General features: G+C 39.5%; 3 protein-coding genes and 1 long non-coding RNA gene across 6 annotated transcripts; all 4 read right to left on the reverse strand.

The window, feature by feature from the left end:
• Nucleotides 6,288–7,040, reverse strand: LOC110263487. Its single transcript, XR_002349256.1, has 3 exons — nucleotides 6,802–7,040; nucleotides 6,491–6,672; nucleotides 6,288–6,409 (listed from the first exon to the last, which is right to left on the reverse strand). It is a non-coding gene; the product is annotated as an uncharacterized LOC110263487 (long non-coding RNA).
• On the reverse strand, nucleotides 7,065–7,648 carry LOC110263813. The gene is made up of 2 exons (XM_021105628.1): nucleotides 7,550–7,648; nucleotides 7,065–7,439 (listed from the first exon to the last, which is right to left on the reverse strand). The coding sequence occupies exons 1-2, from the start codon at nucleotides 7,559–7,561 to the stop codon at nucleotides 7,065–7,067; spliced, it is 387 nt and encodes a 128-aa protein (XP_020961287.1). The 5' UTR covers nucleotides 7,562–7,648.
• Nucleotides 7,877–12,240, reverse strand: LOC107647344 (putative protein FAR1-RELATED SEQUENCE 10). Of its 3 annotated transcripts, XM_021104825.1 has the most exons (4): nucleotides 12,190–12,239; nucleotides 11,959–12,073; nucleotides 10,608–10,777; nucleotides 7,877–9,221 (listed from the first exon to the last, which is right to left on the reverse strand). In XM_021104825.1, exons 2-4 carry the CDS (start codon nucleotides 11,980–11,982, stop codon nucleotides 8,633–8,635), a joined length of 783 nt encoding a protein of 260 aa, XP_020960484.1. In that variant the 5' UTR covers nucleotides 11,983–12,073; nucleotides 12,190–12,239; the 3' UTR covers nucleotides 7,877–8,632. The 3 variants fall into 3 exon arrangements, with proteins under 3 accessions (XP_020960484.1, XP_020960486.1, XP_020960485.1); XM_021104827.1 differs by lacking the exon at nucleotides 11,959–12,073 and having other exon boundaries at nucleotides 12,190–12,240; XM_021104826.1 differs by lacking the exons at nucleotides 11,959–12,073; nucleotides 12,190–12,239 and adding an exon at nucleotides 11,065–11,104.
• Nucleotides 8,078–8,566, reverse strand: LOC107647345 (protein FAR1-RELATED SEQUENCE 8-like). The gene has a single exon (XM_016351424.1). The coding sequence runs from the start codon at nucleotides 8,564–8,566 to the stop codon at nucleotides 8,078–8,080; it is 489 nt and encodes a 162-aa protein (XP_016206910.1).

Consider the following 13,620-nt stretch of genomic DNA (forward strand, 5'->3'; position numbering starts at 1 on the left):
ATCACCCCCTCCACTGTCACCACCACGGTTGGGTCTGCTAGGAAGCTTAGAGATTGTGGGTGGTAGCTCTTTGTCGACTCAGCTGAATACAATGCAGGTGCGTTCTTCTCATCGTACACGGTTGGAAGCAGGCGGGGTTCGTTCAAAACACGAAGCATCACTCAAAGGTAGATTCAATCCCTGGGTAACACTTTGATTAGGCTGCTGATGTTCATTTCTTTTGGTAATGTGCATGTCTGTTCTCGATGTTTCTGAGTGATCTACTGTTGTCCCTTTTGTGGCATTTCAGGTAAGGCGGGTGAAGGAGATACATTGGGTACTGATTTCATTATCACCGAAGACATGGATGTGTATCTTATTCGGGTTTGTTGTCAGTTACGTCTTGATTACCCGGTGTCCACGAGGCGCGAGTCATACTCTCAAAACGGCGAGCATTTACATGGTTATTGGGTTGTGCTTCAGTCTACGGAACATGGTCTCAACTGGGTAGTGAACGGATGTTTCTCAGAGGATGAGGCGGAAGCAAGGCAAGATGCTGCCTTTCAAATGCTGGAGAAGGTTTTAACAATGACGGGAAGGAAAATTTGTGATTACAACTTCAGAAAGGTGGAAACTTTGCAGCGGCGCGTTGAGGACCTCGGAGGTCAGATTTCTACCCCTCCGTATCACAGAATTCGGGAGCTCCAGGAAGAGAACGTAAGGATGTGGTCTGAGCTGGAAAAGTTTCACAAGATCTTCGATGAGTAATCGTTGGACATAGCTTAGGTTAGTTTACTTTGGATTGGATTCGGCTGCTTTGGTTTATGTTCTTAAGTACGTTTTAGTTGACTTATTTGAGGTTGTTTGGTGTTTCATTTTGAAGTCGGGTGTGTTGTATAATTCATGTTTAAAGTCTAATTATGATTAAGTGAAGCTGATGTAAATTTGGGGATGACCTTCTGTTCATTTCGTTTGATATTTAAATATTTGTCATATCATCATTAGAATTCAAAGCTGAGCTGAATTGATGCAGAGACGTTTTGCCTCAATTACTTTTTCCGAGGATTTCACTTCAGTAGCCCTGTTGCTCTCTTTTTGATCTTTTTAAAATAGCTTGTACTATTAGTTTAATCTCTTAGCTAAACTGGGGGATAGTAGACACCATGATTCTGGCATGGATCCTTCGTGTATTTGGATGAGAAGGGGTTTTTTTTTTCATGATAAAATCTTGGGTCCATCAGTTCTCTAACCCCTAAGAGGTAGGCCAAACTTATCGAGACATTGAGTGCGGCGTACATTTGCAGTGACTAGTCTTATCACCTTTCAACTCAGTTTTGATTAGAACGCTTGTTGATTACGGTGCCATTTTTCTTGTTTGGGTTAATTGATTTTAGGATGCAAATCCTAAAATTTTTAGTTTTAGCTTATAATAGAACGAGTTTGGCATAGGCAGTTAGATTTCGGATTTTCAGTTAAATTTTTGGTGTTCCTGGTTGAGAGTGCTGTTCTTTACTAAATTTTTTTGCGTTCCCACAAACAACATGGCTTTAGTCCTTCGGTTGTTGAATAGGAATAATAAAATTACAAACATGAGGTTAGAAAATGCACTTGATGGTTGTTTCCTACAGCATGTGGGTTGGGCTTTTTTTTTCTTCTGGGCTAGGATATGTAAATGGGCCACGCAATGATCTACCAAAGCTATACGGTGCCATCTTGTACAATGTCTTAACGCACTGCACCAATGTAGTTCACTCACTAAAACTCCATTCATTAACTTAATCAAGTTAAGGGCTATGTTTATATTCTTTATGTGTTTGTTAACCGTTTAATACGTCCGTAAGTAACTTTTACACTTGTAGGATATCACACTAGGCCATCCTCGGTGACACTATTGTTGGGCCCACTTGCATTTCTTTCTACGAAATTTTGACTTACGAATGCTGAGATTATTTGACATCTTGGTCATGGTAACTACGTGAGTCACGTGCCCACACGTGTGTGCTAGTGAAGATGGGGTTGCTCTATAAATAAGAAGCTTTCTCGGCACGCGTGCTGTGTTACGTTAAGTTTATCTACTCCTGCATAATAGTGTCAACGGTGAAAATATTAGCCATGGAGGAAACAAAGCATGGCGAGCACTGACAAACAAGGTCTGCACACTCCATCGCATGAGTCGTAGCAGCATTCGATGCCGACGGAGGAGCCCCTCAGTGGTGTGGACAACCAGATCAAGGTGGAGTTCATGACAGTGAGAACGGTTAGTCCGCACTTAGTAGATGAAAGTGCTACCAATATACCGTGTTGCATGGTTTGTTTCATTTTATTGTTGTGATAACATGTCTTGATGGATTTGTCGTTCTAATGTCTTCATCCTTTGGTGTACAAGATCTAGTACGTCGCGATGAGACCATGCTAGACATTCTGCACGGCCATGCGAAGCAGATCCAGGCCATTACAGACCTTCTTGCCGAGCACAATCGAGTCATTGGGTTTCTCACCGATCGCATCGCACAGGGAGACAGCAACGGCAAAGGTAACGTGGTTACTTCCAGACCAGGTCCCATTGAACAAGCTGGTGGAGCTGCTCATGCACCTGGTGTGGCATTCGTTGGTTCCCAGTACAAAGACTCGACAAACGGCTTCGGTGCCGAGCCAAAAAATATGAACAACTCAAAGGGAGCTATGCAGTACGGATCCCAAAAGCTAGGGGTTGGTCGAACTGGTCGGAAAGTTGTTTCCAAACACGTAAAGAAGGAAGGTGAACCTGGTGCACCCAAGGTAGGCATTTTATGTTCTCAGTTCTGATTTCGAATATTTCATTGTGAAGTCCTTAGTGTCATACCATGTGGACCTGCTTTTGTACCTGACGCATTTTTTAACCCCATGTTTCAGAGAAAGCTGGAGTTCTGTGAGGAAAAAGATTCTGACTTTGGAGAGTTGAGGAATATACAGCAGCGAGGACTCGAATCTCCCTTCACGTTCTACACACACCGGTTGGCAGATGACGTCAGAAGATATGCCCACGGCAAGATGTATGAAGCATCCCTAGTAACTTGTTATAGGAATATTAGGCGATGTAAATTTTTTGTTTTCCGACCGGCACCACTTTCCCACATTGACTGCTCGTCTGCATAAAAACATTTTCCTTCTTTAACCAACAACGATTTGCAGCGAAGTGGTTCTTTTCATGGTAAACAAATGTCTTTGTTGTAGCTTGAATGTGATTATGTTGTTCCAAATAGGGTGTGATGGCCCTCGAATAAAAAGTTGATATCTGCCGTGTGTGCAATATTCATGGTAAACAAATGTCTTTTCATTTTACGATGACTAAGTTGGCATGAACCAGCAACGAATGATTTTTTTACTGGCCATGCAGTGCATGGATATCTATTTCTGGCCCCCTCCGGGGATGCAATTCTTTAGCCATGAACTTGCCGTGGCTGCATATGTGTTCGCTGAAGACTTAGAACAAAGGTGCAGCCAGCCACGTCTCTGAATAATTGCAAAATTTATTGCTCAACTATTTTCATCCTTTTTTACTGAAACTATTCTACTATATGCTTAACATGTTTCCCTCATTTGTAGCGAGCTGCTTGTCCAAAATGACCACTGTGTCGGCAACAGAGAGGCTTTGTGGATACTGAGACCCGGAGAAGAAGTGATGGATGATGTAATCAACCTTGTAGTTGCGACGTTAACGGCGGGGAAGGACCAGCATAGATGGTGGCTTCTGACGACCTTTTCGGTAAGTTCTCGTTCATTTCATGATATACATTTCCCAAATGGAAAACATGTACTGAATGCCTCACTCCTACTCGTGACAGCAAATTGTATTAAACCCATCTTTTCATTGCAAATCTACGCTGGATTACATAAAAGCCAAATATATGGGGCTGGCAGACAACCTCCTAAAGGTACCCCCCTTTCAACTAATCATTTTTTGTGAGCTGTGTTGCCGAATTGGATTGTAAGGTTGTTGCTTGACTGTACATGTCGTTGTTTCATTAACTTTTGAAAATTAGATATACGTTCCCCTTTATAGTGGCCGTCATTAGTACTTGATGATAGTCGACATGTGTGAGGAGAAGCTGGTGTACCTTGATTCGCTTAAGCGTAGCTCGAAACGAGAAGGAAAGATCAACCAAATGCTGGACGTGGAGAGTTATATCCGCCACTTATGTGCTTACTGCAACATTTTCGACTTCATTCATCGTACAATAATAGCTGCAAATTACTACATACAGGCCAGTTTATCGACCACATACTTGCTGACAAGAGTTGCTATGAAAAGTAAAATATCACCCCTAAGAAAGTGTCTAACTTTAAGGTCTTTGAGCCATTGGTCTCCCAGCAAGCTGAGGACTTGTAAGTTGCAAATGATGTTGAAACACGACTTGAAGAAATTTTGATGATCTGATTTTAGTTTTAATTTTTTTTTGCTGTATCTATTTGGGAATGAAAAATCGAAACAAAAAACAGGAAACAATCATGGTGAAGGACAAGGTATAAGCAACTGTTCAATTAAAGGATGTGAATTTTTTTTCCTTACGTTACTAACAACGGTGGTTCATGAGACTGATGTTGAAACATGATTTAAAACAACTGCTACTCTAGTTTGTTGATAGAATTTAATATCTGAAACAGGATGGATTGTGGAGTGTGGGTATCACAATGGATGATCCTCTCCCATCTGTGGGCATCTTATGAGTTGGAGGTAAGGGTTATCTCATGGCTAGTATGTTCACGTTGATTGAGCCTGTTGTAGTCCTACATTGCCTAATTTTATGAGGAAATTATTGCTTCAGGAGGTTAACGACAGTACCCAGATGACATTGGCCATAGACCTTGTCATGGGCAGTCACAACCCTATTGTTGAGGAAGTGGCAGAAAAGGCAAGGAGGTATTAGGATAGGTCAAATAGGGCATCCTACAAGAAGGAAAAGAGACAAGGGAAGAAGGCTAAATCCCCTACGGGTCCCTTGAACCCCTCAATCTGAAGGCTTGAGTAGCTGCCACCGAGCCTCGTGTGGTGGTGTTTGCATTTTTTTTGGAGTATAGTTGTAGCTGCTACTGACCTTCTTTTGATTGCTTTTTGGTTTGCCTAACTCTAGCGGACGCATTTCGCCTTATTTAACTTCTTGAAGAATTTTTTGCATGTAATAGTTTACCCTGCATCAGTACTACTTAGGAACATTTGTTAGCGGTCAACAATGGTATGCGTTACCCACATTTTGATGGCGGTTGAAGAAATTACTTGTACCCCTGGAATTTGATTATCCATGCTTTGTTTGGGGACATTCATGTATTAGTTTTTAAACAAGTAATCATGAATGCAACAAACAAGGGAGACTCATTTACAAACACTTGAGCTTGTCACCTGTGTTAATATTCATGCCTAACTTTGTTATCGTAAGTAGGTTCAAAATATTATCCTTTGCTAGTTGACGACAGTATTTACAACATTCAAAAGGAAAATTTGTGCCACTTCAACTTTATCTATTGCACTAAGATGTCCCAATTCCTTATGAGAAACGAACTTCCTTCCATGTAGTTGCAACTTTACAAATGGCATGGAAATGTCACATTCTCTTATGAGATACTATCTAATTACTACATAGCTCCCAACACTAGGTTTTTCTTACTTTACATGTTCAGATGTGGACTATTTTTGGCCCTGTGTTAGCACATTATATTTAGGTATGCTGAAAAATGATTATAGTTTAGATGGAAGGATTGGGTGGCTTGTTCTCCTGATCTAGTTACTCCTTTCAAATTGTGTATTTCATGTTTGCTGTATGGGAAAACAAATTACATGGTCTTCAATAGAATCAAATCAAATGATTATTCACTTACTGTGATAATTTCACTTGGCACCACTGCTACGGAACAAAGAATTCCGGTAATTTTGGATACACATCTTAGGGAATGACCATGTAAATTGTAGCAACAAGAAAATTAAATTTAAATTGATGACACTGAATATAGGAGAACAAACACGAATTTGGCACCACATGACAATTTGGCCAATGCAAAAAAATAACCTAGAATAAATTCAAGTGACGTACAATATTTTCAGCTTGGAGTACCGTGGCACATAACTCAAAGAGGTCAGTCACTGCAATATTTTCACTGAGAAAGCAAAGGCTTCTCTACGAGGGGTTTGACGCCTTTTTAGCTACCACTACAACATAGTCATTCCACATGGAGGATACAAGTTATCATGATTCGTCCACTGTATACTAAATATAACCACGGACGACATAATGCAACTGGTATAGCTTAATTGTCTACGACAAGCAAATTGAAAAAAATGTAACATAACATTACATGTTGCCCAAAACCTAACCATTCATTCGTTGAATGGTTAGTCTCAAACTTGTCTCGGATTACTTGCAAGCCTCTCAGTAACCCTGATTATGTCATGCATCATCTGTATCGACAACATGTACATGTCAATTAGTTGTACACACCTGATGAAACAAATTTGAATATTCCAAAATAACAATCGTACCTCTACAATCTTTACACAGTTGTCGTCGTTAAAGCACATTGGGAGTACAGAATCCCAACTTTTGATACGGATATGCCTAGTCTGACCCCCTCGTTTGGCCGGAACCCGGATTCTTCCACGTCCGAGTCAGCAACCACTTCTCCCGCTTTAGGTGGAAGCACTTTCGACACGTCACATCGACCCTAACATAAACAAACATGTCATTGGTGAATCCAAATAAACCTGAAACCATGTCACCAGTTATTTCGGCAAACATATACAATTATAAAATAAATTTTGACACAAAGACTTAAAGGCCGCCCCTTGCTAACTGTTACACTACGTGATATGAAAACGGCACCTAACATGGTTGTTATAACATCCACGGAAATACTTAACAGCAACACCCTAAACCCTATTACTACTAACATAGACAACTTACGATTCCTAGTAACTGTGATAAATAAATCTTTGCATTTTCTGTTGGCGAGGAACCTTCCGACCCTAAGTCTGCTGCTTTCCCATCCACCTGTGGATCTGTCTGCATATTCACTCCCCGCTTTCCGGTGCAGTGTCGCTTTGTGTGTCCTGCTTTTCAACACATGCTACATCGCCTCTTCTTACCACTCATTTTCTTAATCCGAGGAGCCCTTTTGGTCTTAACCAACACGAGATCCTTCATACTGGGAGTATCTCTTCCCTTTGCCGACGGACACTTCTGATCACATGCAGTCTCGATTTGTTTGCATAAAGCTCGTATGTCACTCATAACTGTGTTAAACAAACCCGAGCTACATGCAGCTACGAACGAAAACCACTGCGATGCAGAGTGCAATGCACCCTGACGTAATAGAAATCCCCTCTCTTTGCACTCATCAGCTCTTCCTTCACCATAGTTCTCCAATGATTTAGCGTCCTTACGCCACCTCTTCAGCACCAACCTTGATGGAATTTCCCTCGCATGCTCATGCTTCAAAACGAAAAACATGTGTCGACACGGGTAACCCTTTCGCAACCAAAATTGGCAAGGACACTGAACCCTATTCACAACCCTATCATACAGTAACGTTAGTGGCCTACCCGGAATGCCATAGTCTTCAACTGTGTACACCGTAGTCGTGGATCGGTGAACCTTTGCGACAAAGTTAACTGCACCAACACCTACAATTTCCCTCCTCATGTCCAAGAATAACTCTCGTGTGTAAACATCGGCAGCAAACTGCTCGAGTGGGTCCACGCAAGTCGTGATCACTGGGCCTCTAACTCGTTATTCCAATACTTTCGTACCATCAACTCAACATTCTGCACAAACTCAAGAAGACTGTGCCTTGTATTAAGAAACTTTTTGACATTCGCATTAATCCCTTCACATCGAGAAGTAGTACGAAACCCGGCACAGAATTTGTCTTTTAAGTACGCATTTGCCCACATTTTCCGCTTATCATAGGTTTCCTTCGCCCAAAAACTATCATGAAGTCGATATTCAACAACAACTACGTCCCACTCTGCCTCAAACTCTTCTATCTCCATATTTGAGTACAGCCACCTAGTAAAAAGTTGTCTTAAGCCTTCATCCTTCACATTCGAAGTCACGTTCTTCTCCACATGCTAAGCACACAGCCTATGTGTGGCCTCTAGAAAAACCGCCCTGATTGCTGCCCTCATTGAGTCACACCTGTCTGTCACAATCACCGATGGCTTTTTGTTGCACATTATCTCCAACAAATTTTCAAGCAACCACGTGTATGACCCAATGCTTTCATCCAACACCAAACCAAACCCAAATATGGTTGTTTTCTTATGATTGTTCGAACCAGAAAAGATTACCAAAGGTCTCCTATATTTGTTTTTCATGAAAGTCGAATCGAAGGAAAGCACATGACCAAAGTGTTGGTAATCAACCCGGGTCCCACCATCAGCCCAGAACAAGTTCGCTAACATATTGTTGTCCGTCAAATTGTACCTAGCCATGCACATCGGATCCGACAATGCTTTTCTCTCTAAATCAATTATTGCGGCGTTAGCGTCTCCATCAACAATATTCTCCCGCTTGGTCTTCTCGATGTAGTTATAGGCATCCTTTTTCGTGAAACCCATCAGAGAATACCCCCCGGCTTGTCCTGCTATATAACCTAGGATATTCGACGTCGGGACACCGTGTCCCTACATGCCATTAATCTGTGCCTTAGCTGAACAATCCATGTCTCTAAAGCTATTGATCATATGAACCATCCTCATAGGAGTTAAATCATGGTTGTGATCTAGTATAACTTTTCTAACCCTCCAAATTTTGCTGACATCATCCCATAAGATTGATAGCTTTGTGTCACAGTTTGTGCGCATCTCCGATCTGTGGTCCCTCTTCCTGTCAAGTCTTTCGTAATGTTTGCACTGCCTCAGCCCTGCTTTGTTGCAAAAAAACCTCCTCCTAATCACCCTTCCCTTATCATTCTTTCCTGAGTCACCCTTGCGAATACCGAACCCATGGCATTTGCCGTATCTCTTGTAAAACTCATAGGCGGCTTCGTCCGTGCAGAACACCTTCCTCATCATATCGGCTTCGGTGAATATTAGCACGTCTCGATATTCAGTGGCTTCTCCCTCTACCCATTCATCACAAGTATCAGTTTTACCGTCTCCAATCGGTGTCTCGTTTGTTTCAGACTGTGTTCCACCGCTACGATCCTCTTGAATTCCAGCACCTCGGTTAACTCCATCATCTAGTTTAGCCTGCATCCGCACAACTACACCACTGGCACAAATCACCTTTACTTGCTCAAATCAAATGCCAAAGTCAACATACTCAAAACCCATTAACATCAACTACACATCGTTCTTTACAACATCAAATAAAACACATTAACTGCACCAAGTAACACGGTTCTCTAGTTTTTTACTGTTGTAATAACGAAACCAAAAATATATTCTGTAGAATTTATTAACTAGATAAAACGAAAACAAACTGAAGAAAACAAACAAATAGAATTCAAATGACTTAAAACTTAAAGCAACTCATAAAACAGAAGAAATTGGAAGCAAGTTCTTCATAAACTTAAAGCAAGTTCTTCCTTAATTTATTAAGGTTTACTTTATTTTTATGAATCTTATTTTTATTTTTATTTTGTTTTAGTTTGTGTTGATGGATACAAATTTACACATACTTGTATTTTCATTTTTCAATTCAATTGAAATTTCTAGTTCAACGCATCCTCCTCTTATAACTTGTACACATCAACACAACCATGAAAATCACAATGGTCTTCCATCCAAATAGATCAACATGCTTGAAAACTAAGACGAGAATACTATTATTACAAAATCCCTTGTAAAATTCATAAGCATATACTATATATGCGTACAATCATAGGTACATACATGTATGTGACAAAGTATCACCACTACTTAAAAGGATAGCTTAGAAGCATGTATACACATATGCACGCCCTATGCATTCACATGTGTAATAACACTAATTTAAATTACGGGATTATATTAAAGTTTATACATGATTAGATTAAATTAAACAAGCTAGGTGAACATGCTAGAGAGTGATGGAAGCTTGACCTCTCCATTGTGAGAGAGAGGAATAGTGAAGTTTTCAATGACTGAAAATTAAAAAAAATTAAAGAAAACAAACAAACAGAATATATTTTCGGTTTCCAACTCCCATAAAAACTGTTTTGCAGAAGCTAAATTTCCGTAATTTTAATCCTACTAACCAGACTCATCTATCCAAACTAACTACGTATACAACATTCCCCAACGAACAATTAACCATCTAAATCATGCATGCATAATTATTACTAAAATCAGCACGATCACTATAACAAAAACAAAGCCAAAAACAACTACGTTTAACAATTTTAGACTTCTGTCATTTATTATTAAACTATCTTGCATAAATATGAACAACACAGTTCAACAAATCCATCAGAATATACTCTTTCATAAGCTCCGATTCACCTCTGCTAACGACTTCATGTATACATGTATCAAATTCGAAATAAACTTCACCCTTTAGCCTTCTAGTGGATTTTCACCACAACAAAAAAGAGTAAATATCACCATGTTACCCCAGAAAATTAAAATAATTAAAAAAATGCATACCAAACTATCATTTTCTGTCCTAAATACTTACCGATTACTGCCTAATGTGTTTCCCAGGGTGCAAACTCCCTTGCAACTTCTCACGTTCTCGCTGGAACCGTCAACCTTGGACTGCCCCCAGATCTTTGGCAATACAAAAAACCACCAGCTCCCAGCACGTGTCGTTGCTTTTAGCTTCTTTTTACCCCCTCTTTGTTTCATCTGCCTTTAACCAACAAGTTGTTATTATTATTATCCATATAATTTTAATTTTATTTCTCGGTCCAAAAGGAAAAATAAAACAACATTACAATTGTAAGAATTTTTGTTTTTGACAATTCAATCAGACCTAAATGAAATATAAATCAACAATTCATTCAACCTAGATACATATTCAATCAGTTATAAGTTCATATTTTCTTCTTTTATCAATCACAATCTAAGCACGATTTCTTCTACATCAGCGTGAAATGTATTAAGAAATTCTAACACGAACAACGTCTAATTACCTTAAGTTTATCTTCCTTTCCCATGGAACATCGACATAACCTCTAGAGACCTGAAAGTATATCAAGAGTTAGGAACAAATTAAAAATAATATAAAACCGAAAAAACTGTTTTATAATAACATAATATAAAATAAAAATAAACACAATAAAACATAATTATAGTCTAATATAATTATTATTCCTAGGTAATTCTTGGTTGATACTATCATCCATACTTAAAAATTACCAGCAATCCAATTACAATACAATCCAACAACTAATCAACTAATCAATGCCTCAACAGCAACTTTTAGCTCCCAACAACTAATCAATTATCAAGGTTTCAACAATAAACTATAAGAATTAATCATGCTTCAAGCAATCAGCTTCAACAATTAATCGTTTAACAATGCTTCAAGCAATCAGCACCAAAAAATTCATCACTTAAAGATATATCTTAGTACATTTATATATATATATAGTTTTAGATGCAAAAAACCATCTTGTTGTATGAAAGACCTGTTTTTTCACTTTTATGAATACCCCATCTTTGGTCACCAGGCATGCATTTTTCTGATAGAACAAACTCATCCTCTGCTAAGTGCAAAAAGAACCTAGCTAAATTATATATATATTAAGGCACTACTATAATAATTAATCATGCTTCAAGCAATCAGCTTCAATAATTAATTATTTAACAATGCTTCAAGCAGTCAGAACCAAAAAATTAATCATTTAATCATGCTTCAAGAAATTAGTTTCAACAATTAATCACTTAATAGTTAATAATGCTTTAAACAATCAGCAGCAAAGAATTAATCTACAACCAGCACCAAAGAATTAATCAACGCTCTTGAACAATATTTGTTTAAATATACCGAATTTATCTATATTGAACAGATTAGCAAATACTACCACATCGTTGTCTACCACAGCCATAACGGGGAGAGAAATACTGATTCCTGGGATCCACCATAAAACTCTGCAGTCCAACTATCTGCAGCTATCACAGCCTGTGCTCGGATTCATGCTTCAAACAACCAATAGCAACGTTTAACACCAACAATTAATCATGCTTCAACAATTATTATTACAACAAATTAGATTTATACCTAGGGTTAGTAGAAGACAAGGAAGAATGCAGACCTGGCAGCGACAAAGCCAGCGGCTGGGGTGGAAGGGTCAAACAGGGCTGGCACCGGTGGGAACACAGTGCGCGACAACAAGGAGTGGTGGCGGTGGCTACGATTTCCACGAATGACTTCGCGACGGGAAGGGCTACTCGAATCTCCAACCTTGTTCCAGGAACTTGCAATGGTGAGTGACTTCCACGGAAGGTGGCTTCGAAGGTTGCGATGCCTGCTACGCAATGGAGGCTTCATAGGTTGCGCGATGGAGGCTTCGAATATTGTGATGACTGCTGCGCGATGAAGGCAAAGTGAGCGAGCACGAGGCGGTGGCTATCGGAAGGAACGACGACGGCGGCGGCACGAGACGATGGCTTCAGATTGAGCTTGATGAAATTGAGACTTGAGATGCAACCTTCCTCCCTGGACTGTGTGTGTGAGAGACGGAGAGGAAATCGATGAGGACCTAGGGCTTGTGCGATTGAGTAAGATCAGGGATTGCAGGTTCGGTGAGTGAAAAACGGTGACGTTTACCTTATTTTTGTTCCATAACATAACAAAAAATAATGAGATCAAACATATATTGGGTCCTCAAAAATAGGCCCAGTACCATAACTGGCATCATTAACAAAAGATTATTATCCTCTAACCCCATTTTTTAGCATACATCACCATCAACCTTGTCGCAGAAATTGTCGGCACTTTGGAGGCAGCAGTACCACGCGTCCCCTCTAGGGGTGGCAACGGGGCGGGTAGAAGCGGGTTTTTGCTCTACCCGACCCCGCCCCGCCATACAACAACCCGCATAGAATCCGCCCCACTTCTACTAGCCGGGTAGTAAAAAGTTGAACCCTAACCTGCCCCTGTGGGTACCCATCCCCCTAAAATTATTAAAATCCAATAAATAAAATTAAATTTTAAATTTTATATAACTATCATCACATACATAACATAAATTAAAATAAAAATTTGAATATGATACAATATTATTAATCATTTACTAATTATTTTACATATATTATACATATTATATATATAGCGGGGCGGGTAGGGGCAGGTATTACCTAAACCGGGGTAGGTACTCGCGAGTTCGGATGGTATTGTCATCCCTAATCCCTCCTTCACCATGCCACACAATTTCAGTACCGACAGAAAAAATTTGTTTTCAGCACCATAGGATGACCCTTCTGCATAATGCTTTCCCAAGTTTCCCAATAGATAGTTGATAGTCACCTAATTATTAAATTACAAAAAACAAACATAAGCTATAATAAGACTGAATTCTATGTACTTATATAATTGTAATGCTCTGTTATATGTTTGTATTAGGCTCTTTTTTGGGCACTTGTGTACTCACTCCTATTATCAATGAAAGAACACCACAAATATAATTAAGATTAATTTTATGATGTTTTTTATTTGGTGTTTGAATTTTATATGTCTAACTTAT

The sequence above is a fragment of the Arachis ipaensis genome, chromosome B06, assembly GCF_000816755.2.
Source record: "Arachis ipaensis cultivar K30076 chromosome B06, Araip1.1, whole genome shotgun sequence".
NCBI lineage: Eukaryota > Viridiplantae > Streptophyta > Magnoliopsida > Fabales > Fabaceae > Arachis > Arachis ipaensis.

Coding starts and splice junctions, on each gene's coding strand:
- LOC107647344 (XM_021104825.1), bottom strand. CDS start 11,982: ATGGCTGTGGTAGACAACGATGTG. Junction 10,778..11,958: donor CTGTGGTAGACAACGATGTG/GTAGTATTTGCT, acceptor GGTTAAAGGCAG/ATGAAACAAAGAGGGGGTAA. Junction 9,222..10,607: donor AACACATTAGGCAGTAATCG/GTAAGTATTTAG, acceptor GATTTGTGCCAG/TGGTGTAGTTGTGCGGATGC.
- LOC107647345 (XM_016351424.1), bottom strand. CDS start 8,566: ATGGGTTTCACGAAAAAGGATGCCTATAACTACATCGAGAAGACCAAG.